The sequence below is a fragment of the Thermobia domestica genome, chromosome 3 (assembly GCF_964235325.1).
Source record: "Thermobia domestica chromosome 3, izTheDome1.hap1.1, whole genome shotgun sequence".
NCBI classification, from domain to species: domain Eukaryota; kingdom Metazoa; phylum Arthropoda; class Insecta; order Zygentoma; family Lepismatidae; genus Thermobia; species Thermobia domestica.
In genome coordinates, this window is record NC_137456.1 from 261,922,862 (window position 1) to 261,941,497 (window position 18,636).

General features: G+C 34.8%; 2 protein-coding genes across 3 annotated transcripts in view; both read right to left on the minus strand.

Moving 5' to 3' along the window:
- Nucleotides 1-3,551, minus strand: part of LOC145681626 (uncharacterized) — a 133,913-nt gene extending 130,362 nt beyond the window's left edge. Inside the window, exon 1 of the mRNA XM_081753240.1 lies at nt 3,397-3,551. The gene's annotated coding sequence lies outside the window, so the exon portion shown is untranslated. The remainder of the gene's footprint in view (nt 1-3,396) is intronic.
- Nucleotides 3,552-11,881: 8,330 nt separating this feature from the next.
- Nucleotides 11,882-18,636, minus strand: part of LOC145681628 (uncharacterized) — a 127,639-nt gene continuing 120,884 nt past the window's right edge. For both annotated transcript variants that reach the window (XM_081753242.1, XM_081753241.1), the window contains exon 6: nt 11,882-12,424. In XM_081753242.1, the coding sequence (XP_081609368.1) occupies nt 12,222-12,424 (203 nt within the window). In that variant the 3' untranslated portion in view covers nt 11,882-12,221. The remainder of the gene's footprint in view (nt 12,425-18,636) is intronic.

Consider the following 18,636-nt stretch of genomic DNA (forward strand, 5'->3'; position numbering starts at 1 on the left):
AACAGGTAATGAGGATCTTTATTAATTTTACTACGTGGCTGCCAGAGTCTTAGGCATGATACACACTATCAGATAAATCCTAGGAAATATCTTAGGACAAACGTTACGGCATATCTCGTAGGAAATCCTACTCTTTCAGCCATACACGTGGAGATTTTTGCTGTTTCACATCCTGCGAAGAGGTGACAGATTTCCCAAACGAAAACTCTGCCAGCAGTTCTTTCCAGTGCGGTATGCCTCCCATGTCTATTGTGACAGAACATTGACTTTGTATTACATAAGAATGTATTCTCCTCATATGCACTTATAATTGCGCCAATAGCATCTTTGCTGGCTGGGAGAAAACAAATTTGTTTTCACTTTCTCTTCCCTCATGTCACTTAAATCAAAATCTTATGAATTTTCTTTCCGAAATAGAGCGTGCTCTAAACAAGAAAAATCTCATAGGATAATTCTGAACATAGTAAATGACAAGCGATTTGATGCCATACACGTTTTGACCCGCAGGAAAAATCGTTAAGATATTTCCAAGGATGTATCTCGTAGTGTATAGGCCGCCTTAATCTCCTTATGTGAGAGACATTATATTGTGTAGAATACTTCTCTTATGATGGCCTATATTCCAAGCAAGCTTAGGCCCTACATTATGTGCTGTTTTTACCTCTCCTTATGTCCGCTTGCGTAAAAAAATATTAAATCAATTTGAATTTGGTATCCCAGATATTAATATTCTTCGGAAAACACTACCATCTTTTGTTATTTTCTTCACCATGCATAAAATCAATCAGCAATGATACTAAGGAGTGGTATTCACATTCTCTAATACAATAAGATTCTGTTCTATCTTTTATCATTATGGTCTTAAGTATAAAGGCATGTCAAGTTTATCATTAAAATTATTTTAATGTGAAAATTGATTTAAGAGTCACAGTTTGAACTGTAATCAAACTGGCCCGTCAACTAGGACGAATAGCCTGGCTCGATAATTAAATCTTGAGAGTTTATACTTTATTCAGTTTAAGACGGAACAAGAAATGAGAGCTGTATTAAACATCACTATTCAATCGTAAATACTGGACTATTTCTGGATTGTCGAAAATGATACCAGGCATGATGAATGAGTGTGTTTTCTTATTGATCTACACTAAGGAATAGGGGCCGCGGTGGCTGAGTGGTAGAGCGTTCACCTCTTGTGTTTGGGCTCCCGGGTTCGATCCAAGCCCCCGCCAAGTGAACTTTGTGGTGGACAAACACCTTGTGCGTGGGTTTCCTCGGAGTTCTCCGGTTTCCTCCAACATTCTTCATTCCCCCATTTCATTCATTACTCATCATCACAGTCTCCTGTAGCTTAACCGGCGTAAACGTGGGACGTAAAACTCAAAGATTTCATTTAATTTTTCCACTAGGAAATAGGAGCTCGAAACAAAAGTGGAGAGTGTATGTTTAACAGGTAGTCTATGCGAACACTCGAAGATCTATTGAAAGATTTTAACAGTTCGACTCTCGGTTTTTCCTTGATGAGTTCACCTTCTAACATCTAGTACTTTGTCGGTGAGAGTGCACCTTGAGCAGAACAAGTGATTTTGTCACAGGGTTTGGCATTGTTCTCATAAGGGAGCGATAAGTAGGGTAGGGTAGGGTTAGCTTAGGGTTCGGGAAGTTTGGGCCCATTTTGTTAAAATTTAGTGTAATTAATTTCTCGTATTATTATTTATAATGAATCGGTTTCCATGAATGTTCTGCTAAAAGTGCACCCTTTTTCCGTTTATCAATCGGTTTGTTGCTGAAATCTTGGCATATTTTAAATTTCGGGGCCCAGAATTTTTCAATTAAAATTTCTTACTTTCTTGGAATAATTTCAGTATTTTCTTTGATTCAGTACAGTTTTGGATAGGTTAGATTAGGTTGGGTAAAGTTCCCCATGCCGTAAACGTCGCCAACACCTAGTGACCCACTGGCGGGTAAGTGTCGATCGTCTCTATAGCGACGGGTTGAAGGACTGCCGTTAGTACGCCACTGGCGGCAGGCCTTCGTTGAATCGAAAGAGATATCTAGAGTCGGAGTATTAAAGTTACCATTTCGTAGCAGCGAGGACTTCATTTTGGTCCGGACTTCTTCGATTCGTCGCGGAGAATCGCGAACCAACACGAACTATTGCCAGTCATGTGCATGCTGTTATTGTTATATATTATTTTTCCTGACGAATTGTTCCTAAAGTGAGCTACGGGGGTCAAGAATAACCCCTGCTTCTACATCAAAAAGTGAAATAACTTGAGATAGGTGCATATAAATGTATTAATTTAAATGACAACTGTAGCCGATCGTTTGAAAGTAAATACGGGAGAACCATGAAATAAAGTAAACAGGCGCGCGTCATTTTGTTATAAAATTACATATCGAACGGATTTTATCTAATCTCCAACGGTTATCGTCGAATATACACGGTTAGAGGAGCACTCTGATTAGCTAAATGAAAAATACCTCAATGATTTATGTCTGTACAAGCGACATTTGGTCCATCGCTCCGTAGCCAAGTCGGAAGAGTACGCGACTATTAATCCAAATGTTGGTGGTTCGCGCCTACCCTGGGGCACATAGTCTTTTACTTTTTAAAAGTGTTTTTTAACCCCTTTCATGTAACAAATTACACATATAGGTGATTTAAAATATTTTAGGGGAGTAATTTTGTTGTTCATTGGCGTTTCGTCGCGTCCCTGCTGCTGGTGGTATAATTTTCACAACGGAAGTGGATCCACTGCGGATCGTCGCTGTGGGACCGCCACTTTTTGGTGAGATATTTCTAGTTGCCCATCGGTGGTCTTCCGATGTCTACGGCATAGGGTTACGATCTTTTTTGGTTAGGTTAGGTTAACGTTGTATTAGCCCCGAATTCCAAAACTATCTCGAAATTTAAAAAAAAAAACAATGAAAAGGAATAACCGAAGAAAGTCCGTTTAATTGTTCTTAATTCTAACCTGGATATCATGCTTTTAAAAAAGAATTTCTATTGCAATTTATTGCTGTCTAATTTTCAATATCATATTATAGATTATTTAAATAATTACTTTGTTCCCCTCGTTCGATCCTAGCTCGCGCCGTGTGAACTTTCTGGTAGATAGACACCGTGGTCGTGGTTTTCTCGGAGTTCTCCCGTTTCGCCCCAATTTCTTCATTCCTCAATTTTAATCATTTCTCATTATCACCGCCTCCTTTAGCCTAACCGGCATAACCGTTGAACGTAAATCTCAAAGATTTCATGTCATTTCAATTCATAATTACTTTGTCTGAACATGGTTCTCTGACTAATAAGATATAATCAACTTAATGTGTTAATGTGAAATCTGTTACAGTGCTAAATAAACACAATTCAACTAAACGGAAAGAATAAGCAATTACCTTTCTTAAAATGACTCACTGAAAAATGTATTAGGAAATATTGTTACTCAACTCCGAGGTTGATCACTTTACATCAGGTTTCCCAAATAAATTATAAAATGATAACTTAATTGTCGCTCAATTTAGTTTTGAAAACAATGCGACAAACTTTAGAAATGATTTAGTCATTTTCTTCTTAACGTCAATTGACATTTTGTATCATTAGGTGCAGCCCAAGGTTCTAGCGAACTACATCACGGAGGTTTGCTATAAATGCATGTTTCGTAAGGGATAGTAATGTTCGAAAGGTGTAGTGTATAAGAAATCGTGAAAGAGTGTTATACTTAACATAAAAATGAGTTTCTGCACATCAAACAGAGGTTCTAATTTATTAATTACCACCGGTACTATAAGAGGCGTAACTACTGTGGCGCGAAACCCCGCAATACGGGGCCCCGACAATTCCAATGGGACCTTCACCCTAGCCTCCTAATAGGTGGAATCAACATGATTTTCAGTTTTGTATTGTTGCCAATTCACTTCCATCCTCCCCTTTTTCGACTATCTTCGGGGGTGGGACTTTACGTGTGGGTCAAGCACTGCGAACCAAAAAAGAGGAAAAGTCGGTACGCTCGGCTGTTTTAGGTTATATATTTTCCTTTCGCGGGAAATATTGAACCAGATAGATATTAAATTTTTTGACATACTAAATTCACAGTTACATTGCGATTTTACATCTTTGCGTGTTACAGTATTCAAATATCCTATTTTCTTTCCTGCCAGTATAATTCATCTCAGTGATGAGGAAATTCTAAGAAGGGCGAAGAGTTGTGATATTGGTTCCTCGTTTCCAATACAAGTAATTTGCTTTGTGAAACAGCTGAAATCTTAAATAAGTGTTTTGAGTTTCAACTTACAATAAGTAATTGTGAAATATATCATTGACGTCTAGCTTTGCAGAAGTTATTACAGCGCATTTGTTGTTTCTCACGCTCCCTGTGAATGTCATTTATGCGGAGCGGTCGTTCTGAAAAGTGTAATTAATAGTAATAATAATAAAAATAATACACCAAACACAATAGGGCAAAATATATTAAGTAATCTAGCACTTCTCTCAGTAAAGGAGGAAGAAGCTAAAAAATGGATGTGCGCGAAAGGATTTTGCTGACAGGAAAACAAGAAGAAAATCATTCAATTAATTCCTGCTACTCTTCATGAAACCTGACGTCCTGAGTGCAAAGAGGCAAGTCCATCTTCCTTTCTGAACTTTATTGAGTGAATTCAATGTGATTTTCATTTATGAATATTTAGGCTTAGCATTTGCACGCTTTTAACTCATTATTCACAAAGATAAGGAAGTATGGTTATTTATTACGTTATCTATCATTCCACAAAAATGTTAAGGGAGACTGGGTATTTTCTTTCGGGGAACCATAAAACGTAGTTATGCCACTGGGTGCTATATTTCTGTTTAATTTATGAAAGCTGTGTTTATATTTAAAAGATAAAAATTAGGTGCTGGTATATATTCTTGAAACATATATATATTTTTTTAAATTAGCTTACATACTTTTTTCCATAAATTTTACAGTAATGTTCTATAAGTAATCAAAACTTGTGTAGATGTTACCGCTTACATACGCAAGAACGTAGAAATATATGCTCCAAAATGGAATGTTTTAAACACGAAATCATCGTTAAGGAATCCATTACAAAGTGAGATGGACAGAAATGCACTAAGTGTTGTATGCATAGTTATTCTGCGGGTTACTTACGGGCCACGTACGAGACATTTTAATTTTCGTTACAGAATTGTTCCACCGGCCCAAGAAAGACCGCAATACCTGCTGAATTACAATCCGTTGTACTGTACTGGTAATTACCATTTAATTATTATATGATGTTTAATGCTTTAGTGATGTTTAATGCTTGACCAACATAATTGCGTGCAGACTTATTTTTGGAGCACCACTCGGAATATTTTCTGAAAAATTACTACTCTTTATCTATTTGCATGTAAATACGGCGTCCAGATGTACGACATAAAACGTAAAGTGGAAGAAATACAAACTAACGTGTGGTGAGTGCCCAGTAAAACACGAATGATATCTACACGAGTCAGGGTATAACGAAGCTTGTCGTCACGCGCGATAATGGTGGTGCACCCGAAGGGGACAAGCGCGTGAGCGATGGTGAGCTTGCATGTTAGATGAGACAGTGAGAACAAGTGTTTTTTTTTTCTTTTTGGCACTGATGAGAGTTTCAATTGTACATACCATACTTCCATACTAGTAGTGCTTCACATTTAAACATAAAATACAGATTCTGTACACTGTGCAGAAATACACGCTGGTAAAAAATAGTATTTAATGCAATTCTCATTTATATGAGCTCACTTATTTTATTCGTCGTAAAGCACTTAAAATTATCTTACACTACTAACCCAACATTTGTAAGCGTAAAATACAGTTGTCTTACTTTGTATTTAATCCTATCACCTGCAGAAATTTGTTCTTTAGTAATATGTCCTTCCACAAAAAAAAAAAAAAAAAAACATTATTTTTACCTGTAAATCTTCCAAAATGTGACGTGTCAAAAATAAAGCACCATCCATTATTCTGTATTATTGAAAGTGAATCAGTTGTGATTCATCTCCAAACAGACAATTTTGTAAATTATAAAGTTTGGGTCGATATGAGCAGAAGACTCAATAGACAACTATCTCGGATAAAATGGAACTCACGGAACAGATAATCCGGGAGTAATTCTATGAAATCAAGGTTGCATTTTACAATAGCCCTGTCACCGAAAGGCCTCCACGATTCCCCTGCAAGTCCTAAAGCCCATGGTACACATACGAAATCTAGTTTGATGTATTGTACCTCTCAATGTTTGTACACAATATGTCTTACTCTTAAGAAATTACGTTTTTTGTTTTGTGCTATTATTGTTGATTTTCAAACTTTTACGTATAATTCTTCCCACAGCCGTCTTTGCTTAAAACACACATAGCTACTAATATATGCATATAAATTCCTTATATGCATATAAAAAACCTGAAACTGCGCCGCAAGTATTAAGAATGAACTGGTCATTAAGAATATGCATTGTGATATTATCAGTAATTCATGTAAAAACTCATATTGTTTAATGTATGTTGTGAAAACTATATCCGAGCGAGTGTCGCTATTTTTTCTTTACAGAGTGTATAAGCGCTCCTACAATCTTTCAAAACCACCTAACTGTTTGATTTTGTAAGAATTTGTAAAGAATAAGGAAGTAAAAGAGAATAAAAATCTACTTCATGCTGTAATTTACGTAAATAGAAAACAGTTTTTTGGTAGTAACTACGTAATTTTTTTAAAAAATCTTTAATACATAGTACATTCTTTCTTTACGGTACCCAATTCATCGTCAATATTTGCGGCTGATACCCGTTAATAATAAGAGAATAAAATAAGTTATCTCAAATTTTAAGTTTCATTATACAATTAATATTCTATTATAAAAAGAATTTTCTTCAGTAACTTTCAAGGCTGGTTCGATATTTGTGCATTGTAGTGCAGCCTTAGCTTCAGGTGTCCTCTTCATCCAACTGCATGCGACTAAAAGCTATGAAGAACTTAATAGAAATGTTCCATGAAAAATTAATTGTGTTCCACGATATTTCTTCTCAGTATATTTATTTGACGTAGGAATATTGTTCATACTTTCTTTAAAACTTTCTTCTCCACGATCTTAGTAAAGAATAAAGAATGAATTCACATTATGTGCCAGAAAACATATTCCACAATAGTTCCCTCAAACATATTTTCGGTTCTTGTAAAATACACTGTAGGATCCAAGTGTCTATGACTTCCCAATCATTCATAACGTTTCAGCATAGAATCGAGTATGATAAAGGAATGCATTTTGTAAATGTCTGACGATAGGTTCCGTTTAAAAAATATTTTAGGTAGTGTATCTGAACTACGTTCACAGTGTAGAGACGCTGATATATCATTGGTTTGATATAAGTGATGGAATACAGCGTTAGTAAGCCACTCAATTATTCATTTTAAGAGAGTTCAAGCCTCTCGCTTATTCAAGTGCCCTGATATTTGCAAATTAACACCTTGGCCATCATAAAAAGTTTCCAGCTCTTCATCTTCACTAAACGTAGTTAAACCACAGACGAAATACTACACTGAATGAATGAATATGTAGGCATGTGTTAAGGATCAGTGTAAGATTCCGTATCGGGATCTTTATTGAACCGCGTTTCATTATTATCAGTGTTACTAAATTTGTAAAATAATTTACTTCACACATATACAAATAGGTTTTCTTCTGAAAAAGTAAGACAAATCTCTTTTGTTAGGGTTGAAATTGTTCACTCTATGTTTGTTCCCTTACTAGCGAGCAATCACTTGTTCAGTGGGTAGCAACTGAATACAATGAGACGAGAAGTTAATGAATGTTACATCAGCCGTTCTTTGAAATAAATGTCATATATCTGCTCTAAGTCGAAAGAAAAGACACTTTATAAACTAAATAAACTCAATAAAATTAATGTAAATTCAAAGATGAAGATTTTTCATTTATCGATCTTGTTAATAACTGAGTATTTTAAACTTTTAAGCATTTCATGAAATAGCCTGATAGTAGAAAAGTGCGCGTACCAAATTAATTATTGTAACAAAAGGCAAAATGTACTATCACTCAAAAACGCGCGTTTTACTTCAAAGATACATCGTTGTATACATTGGTTCCTTTTCCAGGGAATATTTAGGTAAATTTCCATCAGAAAGTGATAGTTTCGTTTCATAAAATTCAGGCGTTATTTCCTTATTGAATATTAGGACTCGGTACAACATTTGCCTAAAAATGCATCCAAACGGAATCGTACTTATGATCGCGGTAATCTTGATGTGCAAAGCTGCGAAATATATGTTCTACATTTTTTTTGGTTCCAGGGATACCGCTCTCAAACTCTAACGTTTGAGTAAAAAGAAAAGGAAAGTGATGTCTATTGAATTTTCGTTTATGGTAGACCACGACATGTTACATGTATGTAGATCAGTATGTTGTTCTAGCTTTCGGTTCCAGAACTTTCAAATTGGGAGATACTAAAATTTTTAAAATTAGTAGTAGAAAAATGTTGATGCGAAACGATATTCAGCTATAATAAATCAATCCATTTTTACGTATTCAGATGAGAAAGCTGGAAATAGTATTGAAACTTTCATGAAAATATATTTAGTGTGGATTACTTTTCAAAATCGAATGTACATGAAATGAAATCATACACCTTAAACTGGGATGCAAACTTCATGAATTGCATGGAGATTCGAAGCTGGATCTGGCGTGCAGAACGGTTGTATAACAACAATGCGACGTTACCTAATTCGCTACACTAAGATTTGATTTACGTCCAAATTGAATATGAGAACTTTTATTGCATTATTTTTCCTTATTTTTTTCTCATCTATAAAGGTAACCAACAAAGTTCTGTGGCTTCTTCACCCACCACCCTCGAACATCGATATGTCACCTAAGACGTACCTGGAAGATCAAAAAGAATCGCCATCAGTATACCTTCTGCCAACGTTCTGGAAGGACATGGATTTCATCACGGTAGAACTTGGGGGGCCGTGATTCGAAGAAGTGTCAAATTCATTTTGTACCTCTACTAGGGATTTGATCTGGTGTCCTCGAAGTGATTGTCCAAGGTGTGTAACAGATAATAATAGGGCGGTGCAATGTCCGAGCAGTATGGCGGATGCAATGGGATTTCCCATCCAAGGAGTAGAATTTTGTCTCGGGTCATCCTAGCCACGTGGCTCTTTGCGTTGTCCTGTAATAAAAGGATAACTTTTCAATTCAAAAGTGCTGGCTAGAGAGTTTTGAGATTTTCTTGAACACGGTTCAACTACTGAGAGACACAGTTGCATTGATGCTCTGGCCAGCTGGTAGTAGTTCCCAAATGCACGATGCCACGAACAATTCACCAAACAAACAGGAGAACCTTCTTCCTGTGCAGTGGAGGTTTTGGCTTTTTTCGAACATCTTCATGGGATGCTCACCAATGATTATGGCGCTATGGAGCTTTGTACAGGACCCACGTCTCATCACATGTCAACAGCCTGTCCAGAAATAGCTTCTTCCTCAGACGAGACAGCAGAGAAAGAGGCGTCTGCTAGCGTTGCCTTCTGGCCAGGAGAAAATCATACGGGGCTCATCGACACAAATTGTAGTTCTTCCCAAGAGGATGTATGTGCTGCCGAATGGTGTTTCCACTCATACTGAACTGTAGTCCTAGTTCCTTACATGTCTTGCCACTGTTAGCCTTAATTGCTGCCTCAATATCTTCATTTTATACATGTGTTAGTTTAACAAGTTTAAGGATGGTGACGAAATACTCGAAGACGCAAACGTGCCCGAAAACCAACTCTGTGTTTGTTCCACTACTCTGTTTGTTTGCACTGTCTGCGCCGTCCCAACACCCTTTCCAAAGGCCAGGCATACATTCCGCCCAGCCGCAGCGGCGTTTGACCCAGTTTTAACTGCATACACTCCCTTATGACGCTCACTGGAGGTCCCATGTTCACTCTGAACTTTTGCAAGTTAACGGTGTAACTGAACAGCTGTGTACTGTAGGTACATCCAACATCCAGGCAGTGTGTTGGATGTACCTACACCAATAACTGACTTTCGATTGTACCGCCATTCAAATTCAATTCTCGGTTTGAGAGCGATTTGAACGCAGGCCTCCACAAAAAGTGATAGAACTTTCTTGGCTACCTTTATAATCCATCACTTTTGTTTCAGAAAAAGAAAGTAATATTTAATGTTAAACGAAAGAAAATTTAATTGTACTATCATATAAGTCTGTACCATGATAAACACAACAGTTACTCCCTGTTTCTCTACTTCTATTCCAATTTTACTGTTTCTGATAAGAAGTAGATGAAAAGTAGATATAAACATGGGGTGGGAATTCTTTCTGGGAGGGTCGGTTTATCCGCTATTCTTTTGAGGCAGATCAAATAGAACGATTACACATAAGAAGCCAATTAAATGAAGTGACTTAGATGTTATATCCTTTTGAACTTTTGAGTTTTGTTCATTTCTTTCCGTTTCTTTTCTTTTTCTTTTCAGCTTTATAGATTGCATGTGATACAAGTACTTTATAGTGTAAATTTTATCGGAAATTTATATCGGCTTCAAATCATGTGATTCATTTTCTCTTTCTCCAAAGCTTGTAGCCAGTTTAATTAGCAAGCAGGCGGGTAATTTTTAGCGGAAGCTAACTCGAGTTAATCATACATTCATATATGCAAACAAAAGAAAATATTGAAAATTTGGGAAGTGACTGACCCTACTGACGAGCCTTCCTCGGTCCTGCTCACTGCATATATAGTATGTATTTTAGTTACTAGTTATACAAAAACGATGTCGATAAGACGGTTATACAACGCTTTAAAGGATGCAACTGTTCGAAAAATAAAACATACGAAGAGAAACAATGGAGGCCCATTTCCGAATATTATGATTAATCATGTTCAGTAGAGAAAGGTGAGACTAGAATATGTTTTACTATCTGTTTCTGTCTGTTTGTACTAATAGCAGTAGTGGGAATGGAGACCTCGATCTTGTTGAACATATGGTAAACCATGTAAATTTCACCTAAAAGTTTAAAACTATGTGTGTAGACAAGACATTTCACGAGTAATTTCTAGCAAATTTTTATTTTTATTTTTTTTTTGGTTTAACACCAGTTTGTGTTAATGTTTGGAATGTTCCACGGTTTAAACTACTTGAGTACAACAAACAGAAGAGATTTTGTAATGATATTCTTGTGTTAATTGGAACGTTGACCTTAAATTCTCCCATGATACATATAAGATAAATGTTCATAAAAAACGACGTTCAACATAAGGAAAGATAAGCCAAACACAACAAACAATTGACATTCAAAATTTTAGAGAACTGCAGCAAAAAAAAAAAAAAAAAAATGTTAACGAGAGTTAATGTTGGACCTCAATCCATTTTGTATAATCCTAAGTATGTACAGATTTTTAAAGTAATATGAGAAACAAGAGTTTCTGATTTTGCGTACATAATTTTTTTATACTATTTACTATTAATCCGGTAATGTTCATAAAATATAACAAGATATGAAATTCAGCTCTCACATATATCACAACATTGATTTTTTAAGTATGTCAGTGAGATTTATGATGCTACAAAATGTTGCAAGGAAAGAATTCTCTTAATTGCCTAATCTTAACATGATATTCGATTTACACTTACTGTTTTGAAGAATTAGTGGAAAACTGAGGTAGATCTCATTATAGGTATTTTTTAAAATGTTCTTGAGAATATGAAGGAACAGATATTTTGCGCTGCATGTACAAATATTTTCATTTTCCAGCTTGCCAGCTTACCAATTATAACTATGTCTTTTGAAGAATATCCAGAAATGCCGTTGATATTTTGTACAAATTTATTAGAAATTGCATGTTTCTTGAAAACAATGTATTTTAGTACCTTATACATTTTTTATAAAAATATGAGTGCTAACCTGTTATTATATAATGCATTCAAATAAAAAAGATATAAAACATCCTTATTAAGTACAAATATTATGATTTAGTAGTTAAATAAATGATTAAAACTGCTTATTATTCTAATAATTTTGATTTTTCTATATTGAAATACAAGATTTTCCACTTACAGTAAAGTACTTATTCTTCACACTAGAGGATCACACACATCGACTTATTAATATAACAGATATTTGATTGACTAATTTCCTATTACGAGATTTTCACTCATTCAGGTCTGATAACAGGTGGTATGTTTCAGTACGTATATTGACTGAATGTAATATCGTATTTTCCCTGAGCATTATATTGTACTGGCGTACCAAACTCTAGCGGAGTAGTGTTCTGCATCTGATAATAATTTTCTCCTGGTATATCTGTTCCAGCTTCATGTGATGAATTCTGTTCTTTAAGTTCTCTGTAATAACTGCACACAATAGTAATGAAGTAAACATATAAAGCTGGAAAATAAAGAAAAGTTAAAATAGAAAGTACGGACTCAACTAGGGTATATGGTTATATTCAGAGATTCTACTTTGCAACGCCATTCAATGCAGTACTATACAAAAGTAGTGTGACATATTAACGTTTCAATGTACTTCATATCTAAAAGATCTTTTCTGAAACCTAAGAAAAATATCAGCATTCAAATTATATATATATATATATATATGTATATATATATATATATATATGTATATGTGTGTGTGTGTGTGTTTGTATTCAAATTATATTATATAGGGTCTTTCAAAACAATAAAAACGACGTTTGCGAGATGATTCCTGACACGAAGATAAGACAAAAAGTACAGACCAACCTTGGTGCTCAAATGCTTCTTTTCGGAGCTATAGGGTACCGAAAACTTTGCAAAAATGAACTTTAAAGGTCCATAGTTTCAAAAGTATGGGACATACCGTAGTCGTGTCCGGACTTCATTTAGAAACTAACATGTACCCTATCCAAAAATACATATTTCAGAACCCTAAGGTACTTACGCAACAATTTTTATAGAGGGAGTTTTTCAACGGGCATATAATTTAAGGTAGTCACCAACTACCTATGTAAATACTGTTGCGAAAGTATGCAGAATTCTGAACTTTGGATATTTGGATAGGACACATATTAGTCCCTAAGTGAAGTCTTGTCCCGGCTACGGTAGGTCCCATTGTATTGGAGCTATAGACCTTTAAAGTTGATTTTGATCATGTTTTCGGTAGCCTATAATTGCGAAAGGAAGCATTTCTGCAGCCAGGTTGGTCTATCCTTTTTGTCTCATGTCCATGTCAGGAATTTAATCCAAACGCCCGATATATATATACATATATATATATATATATATATATATATATATATATATATATATATATATATATATATATATATAATACGTAAATTTTTCTCCACTATACAGGGACCTCTACTTCTAACTACTTGTAAATTAGTTAACTGTTTGCAATAAAGGAATTATTTACTCTTTGAAAATATATTCTTACATTTTTCATCCAAACAAGTCGAGAGTGTTTATAAGCATATAAGCGCTGCCATTTCGGGTTATACAACTAAATTTTCATACAATTTCTCTACGGTTTCAAATATGTGCAGCTTTCGATCATAACCAATCTGATCTGATACTCCTGCAAAGTCAATGATGCAGGTCATTTGAGTAATTTAAGTTAATCAGTTTTTTCACGAATGTTGGTTCGGAGATACCAGTAAAGGCGGTGAGATTTCCTCTTCACACAATTTTTAAAGACGAAAAATCAACACTTGTAACACATCAGTTTTCAATCGAATATAAAAAGGACTTCCTTCAGAAGGGATTTTCGAAACAAAAGCTGGAAGAGTAGCCATCTTTGAAGTTGACTTCTGCTCTGTGCTATTTACCAGTGAAAGTCTCGCTAAAAGATATTAAATAATGAATCAATATAATAATCTTTTATCCCTGTTATTACAGTCGTTACTTGATGGGGAACATATTAAAACCTGAGGCATTAGAAAAATTCTATTATTTCTCTTTGAAAATGAAAGTAAACAAAAGGAGGCGGTGATGATGAGAAATGAATGAAATGGTAGACTGAAGGATGTGGGAGGAAATGGGAGAACACGAGGAAACCCACACACGCGGTGTTTGTCAGCCACAAAGTTCACTTGACGCGACGTGATACCGAACCATGAACCCCATGCATAGATGTAAAAGCTCCATCACTAAACAATTGCGTACCCCTATTTCTGCTTATAATAGGTGTGTAAAGTCGGAGTAGGAAAGTAATCTTGCCTTGATGAATCCACATCAGAAACTAATTTTCCGGTACATATTACTATATGGGGATCAACGTTGAAATTGGAAATCATAGATTTAAACCAATCCCAACTGCAATACATATATTGGTGTAGAGTGTATACTTATTGTTATGGCACTGAATCCATATGAGAAAGTTATTACTCAGTATATTTGAACATATTTGCTCTATGGTGAATGGTAATCAACACTGAAACCGAAAATAGTAATAAAATTCTACAACTTCCTATTGCAAAAGAGAAAAAAGATGGGACCTATTTTCGTGCCATTAATACCATGCTATTAAACGCTTCTTAATTTGTTACCGGTTTCCTTTACGGTAATCAGTGTTGAAAGTGGAAATTGTAGAGTACCACAATTTCGGATTAACGAACAAGAATAAATGTCCAAATGAAATGTCTTCTGTGATTCCTTAATTGATTCCTAATTTCTCTTTTTCATATCTCTTATCATTCTTGTTGTTGCTCTTTAGAGACCAACATTTAAACCTTCAGATAAGTTTCTAGCACTATCCGTTTTAGTAGAGTGTTAAGGTGGAGATTATATATTTTGCTGAATTGATTCGGGTTTCCATTTGTCACCGTTTCCCGTCTTTATTCAGTAACGTTGAAGGACGTTCTCGCACTACTTCTAATTAAATAAAGAGTTAAGTTAAGATATTAGAACTATTTTAGGAATGCTAAACAATTTCCAGGAGAACGTTTCTTCTTATACAGTGTTAGTTTTGTTTTATGAAAATTAATATTGAAAGCTACTGCCATAGTAATCTTTAGGATTTCATGCTTTAGTGAAAAGCTGGGGATGAAGATGACGTCTTTTCTTCAGATACAGAATTGATTTCCGAAACCCATTGTCGCTATCTACCTTCGCTTTCTTTCTATGACAATAAAGTTTGAGAGGAAACAGTTAATTTCTGTCATATTCTATTTGAATATCGAGTTTGTGAAAAAACTGTAACATATTTTTGCCACAATGAATTGATTCCAAAAAATTCTTTCACGGTATGCTTAACCTTTCTTGCTCCATTACCCGTCGGGAGACGGAAGGGTGGACGTAGCTGTTGCAACACAGTTGAGAAGTGCGAATTTTATGTCCCGTTTCCCGTTTATATAAGTATGTATCAACAGAGTTATATTGTATGTTAACATGTTAAAGAAATGTTGTTTATTAGATATAGTTAAAGTTGTTTTGTAGTGTTTGGCTGCGTTAGTGTACTGAGCGTTGTGCTTGATAGAGTTTCTGATATTCTGAAACATACAAGTCTCTTCAGGATGTTATTCACACTAACTTACTAATATTGTGTCACTGCGTTTCAAGAGTGAGAAGGTGGTACTTTTTCGAAATAGAGAAGGGTATGACCGAGGATGTGACATCGAAATCATTTGAAATGAAATGAAAATCAGTGAAATGTTTTGAAATGAAAGGTTTGAGTTCTTCCGTAATTTCCTTAACCGAGGTTCGGCGAACCTAAGATCAAAGCCTGTACAAGAAGGGAGAAAGTTTTCGATTTTAGCCTGAGTATAAAATATGCAAAATATAAAAAACTTCAAATATATATGTTTATATCAGTTCTTCTCATATATAAAAGTTAATACAGGTCTTATATAATGTGTATTTTAAGCCCACTTTGGCAAAAAAAATTTTACATGGTCTATTTTGCAATTTTTCATGAGTCAATTTAAGAGGTCTGTACTTTTTTACACAGGAAATTTATAAATATTTTCCAGGTAGATTATTGTAGGAACGATATCAGTTTCGCTTTCTGCAAATATTATTGTAATGGTATCTCACGTTGTATTGCCAAAAATGACCTTATTCATAGAGGAGCAAAATGTTATCGAAATGGAGTAATGTTAAACAGATTGACGATGCTGAACAATAATATCCATAATTACTTAATTTACTTGCCCACTTTGTGCCTGATAATGACCCATAACATCGTATCAAGAAGAGGGACATAACGTGTTTATAGGACTTGCCTTCAGCTGCAAACTCAGATGGTGCACTGAGTGATGATGAACACGAAAATCGTAGTGTATTAAATTTTGTCAGTGGTTAATGGTTAACTACTAAGGAAAGAAACCACTGAGTCATTTCGTTAGACAAGTAATTCAAGTAGTTGATTCATTTTATGATGTTAGATCTGTTCACAAAAATATGAATGGTACTATGTTTTACTGGTATGAACAAGGTGACGTCAATACTGTGTCCGTTAACGATGTGGTCCAGCTGTCACTTCAGCCTGTGCTAGACAGAAGGGGCATTACTACGTCTTTATGAGTTTCATTTGAGGGTCCGAATGTGCAGTAAATAAATGTTCGTAAGATTATCTTTGATATGTAACCCAATGGTTTTGTGGCAAATATGTTAATTTTATTTACTCTTATTTATTATGAGAACTACATGTTTTTATACGGTACAGGTATTGTACACAATTGATCAGCAGCGAAAGTTCATTAAAATGTGTACTCCATTCACAGAAGCAGAATAGCTGTATTTAATTTTATTTGTTTATCAGTGCTCATCTTGAATGATTTTTTTTGGAATGTATATTTTCTGTGTTATTCTTTTCCTGAATTGTCATGTTCCTTGATACATTAAGGTCTCATGCTGAAAATATTTTGATTCTGTTATACTACTGTGTTACCCAAATCGTTTAATAGAAGTTCTAGGTTGCACAACTTCTATTTTCCATGCGTCCTGTGTGGAAACGGACAAAATCTGAAAGAAGTATTTCATGTTACATGCGTACAGAATCAGCTAAAAGAGGAAATTTCTGCTATATTAGCATTGTTGATCCAATGACTGACATCTACGGGAAGATAATGGCAATTCAATTGACTGTGATAGCAGTGCCCCGATCTTAGGACAATGCTGATATTGTACTAATTACTATTATTTCCGTCATATGTTAACACTAATTAATTCCGTTTTTGTATTAATGTAAAAATGTAGCATGGATATACATAATATAATTTTCTTTCCAATACGAGCTATAATCATTTTGAAGTTACCTATCTCTTTACTCGAAAATTTTATCAGCATTGCACCGTTTGACGGTTCCTAAGAGAAGGGAATAATGTTTAGTTTTTCTCTTCAATTCTTTCACCTAGAAGAATTTGTTCATTTTTTATTTACATTTTGAAGAAACTTAGTAATATTTCAGTACAAAAGAGTTAAGTGTTTCAATTATTAATAGTTGATAATACATTTTCATCATTTATTATTATCAAGAAATTGTTATGTTTTAAAAATTATAATCTTAGGAACTACGGTAATATACTCTTTACTACAACAACATAATAACTTTTTAACTTCTCAATCTGTCTTGAGACTCCCATGGCAATAAATTAACATACAATTTAGTGGAAGCATTCCAATATGAGTGGAACTCGTAAGGAAGTATTATGTTTTACATGAATTTAGTAATTTGTTAATGCATGATCTTTAGTACACTTTAGTTAACGTTTTTTACTTACGTTAGAAACATATTGTATTTAGAGTTCAGTTAGAATTTTTTGATGACATATTATATAAATAACAAAAATAGGTGTGAAATACAATTATAGTGTCAGAAATTATTTTTTACATCATCATTGTCGTAGGAGAAACAAATTGCCTGTATACAGTACCTCATTATCTGTGGTTGAGATTGAGATACGAACAGAGAGGTTGTAGACGCGACTGTGAACATAGATGCTTCATATGCGGTATAGATGTGGATACAATATTTTATATCTATGCAGCTTTCTATCTCTGTGAGAATATAGGCACCGGAATATTACAGTAATTTTTCTTTGAATACTAGTGATGTCGGGCGAATTTTGGCCCCATTGTTGCTAAATCAATGTTCATGACACGTGGTACCTTAAAATAACTGACAATGGGTATTTTGAACTTCCCCAGTAGGGGTATATAGAATCAGGACAAGTACACCAAAATGTTTAGGAACCCATCTCGTTCAGTTTAATGAATACAAAATTGCAATAAATATAAATTTGTAAGGATTTTGACCTAATATATCCTATTATATTTTATTACGTGATTAATCACTATAGTGGCCAACAATTGGGATACACTAAAGTCGCTTCCTTTAAATATTCGGGAGATGGTGTACAGGACAAAACTTAAATATTGGAAATAGGGCAAATTATAAAATTGGTTATGGTAACGTAGAACCATGGTATGTGCCCATAGATTCATCTCGTTTCCTTTTTGTAGCTAACCAATTGCCAAAAATGTATGTTTTAAGGTTATTCACGTCATTGACCCTGCTATTTAATGAGAGTTGATTCCTTCATGAATAAGCCCCCGCGTAGCGTAGGCGCTAACGTTCTCACCTACAATGCGAGCAGTCCTTGGTTCCATTCCCGT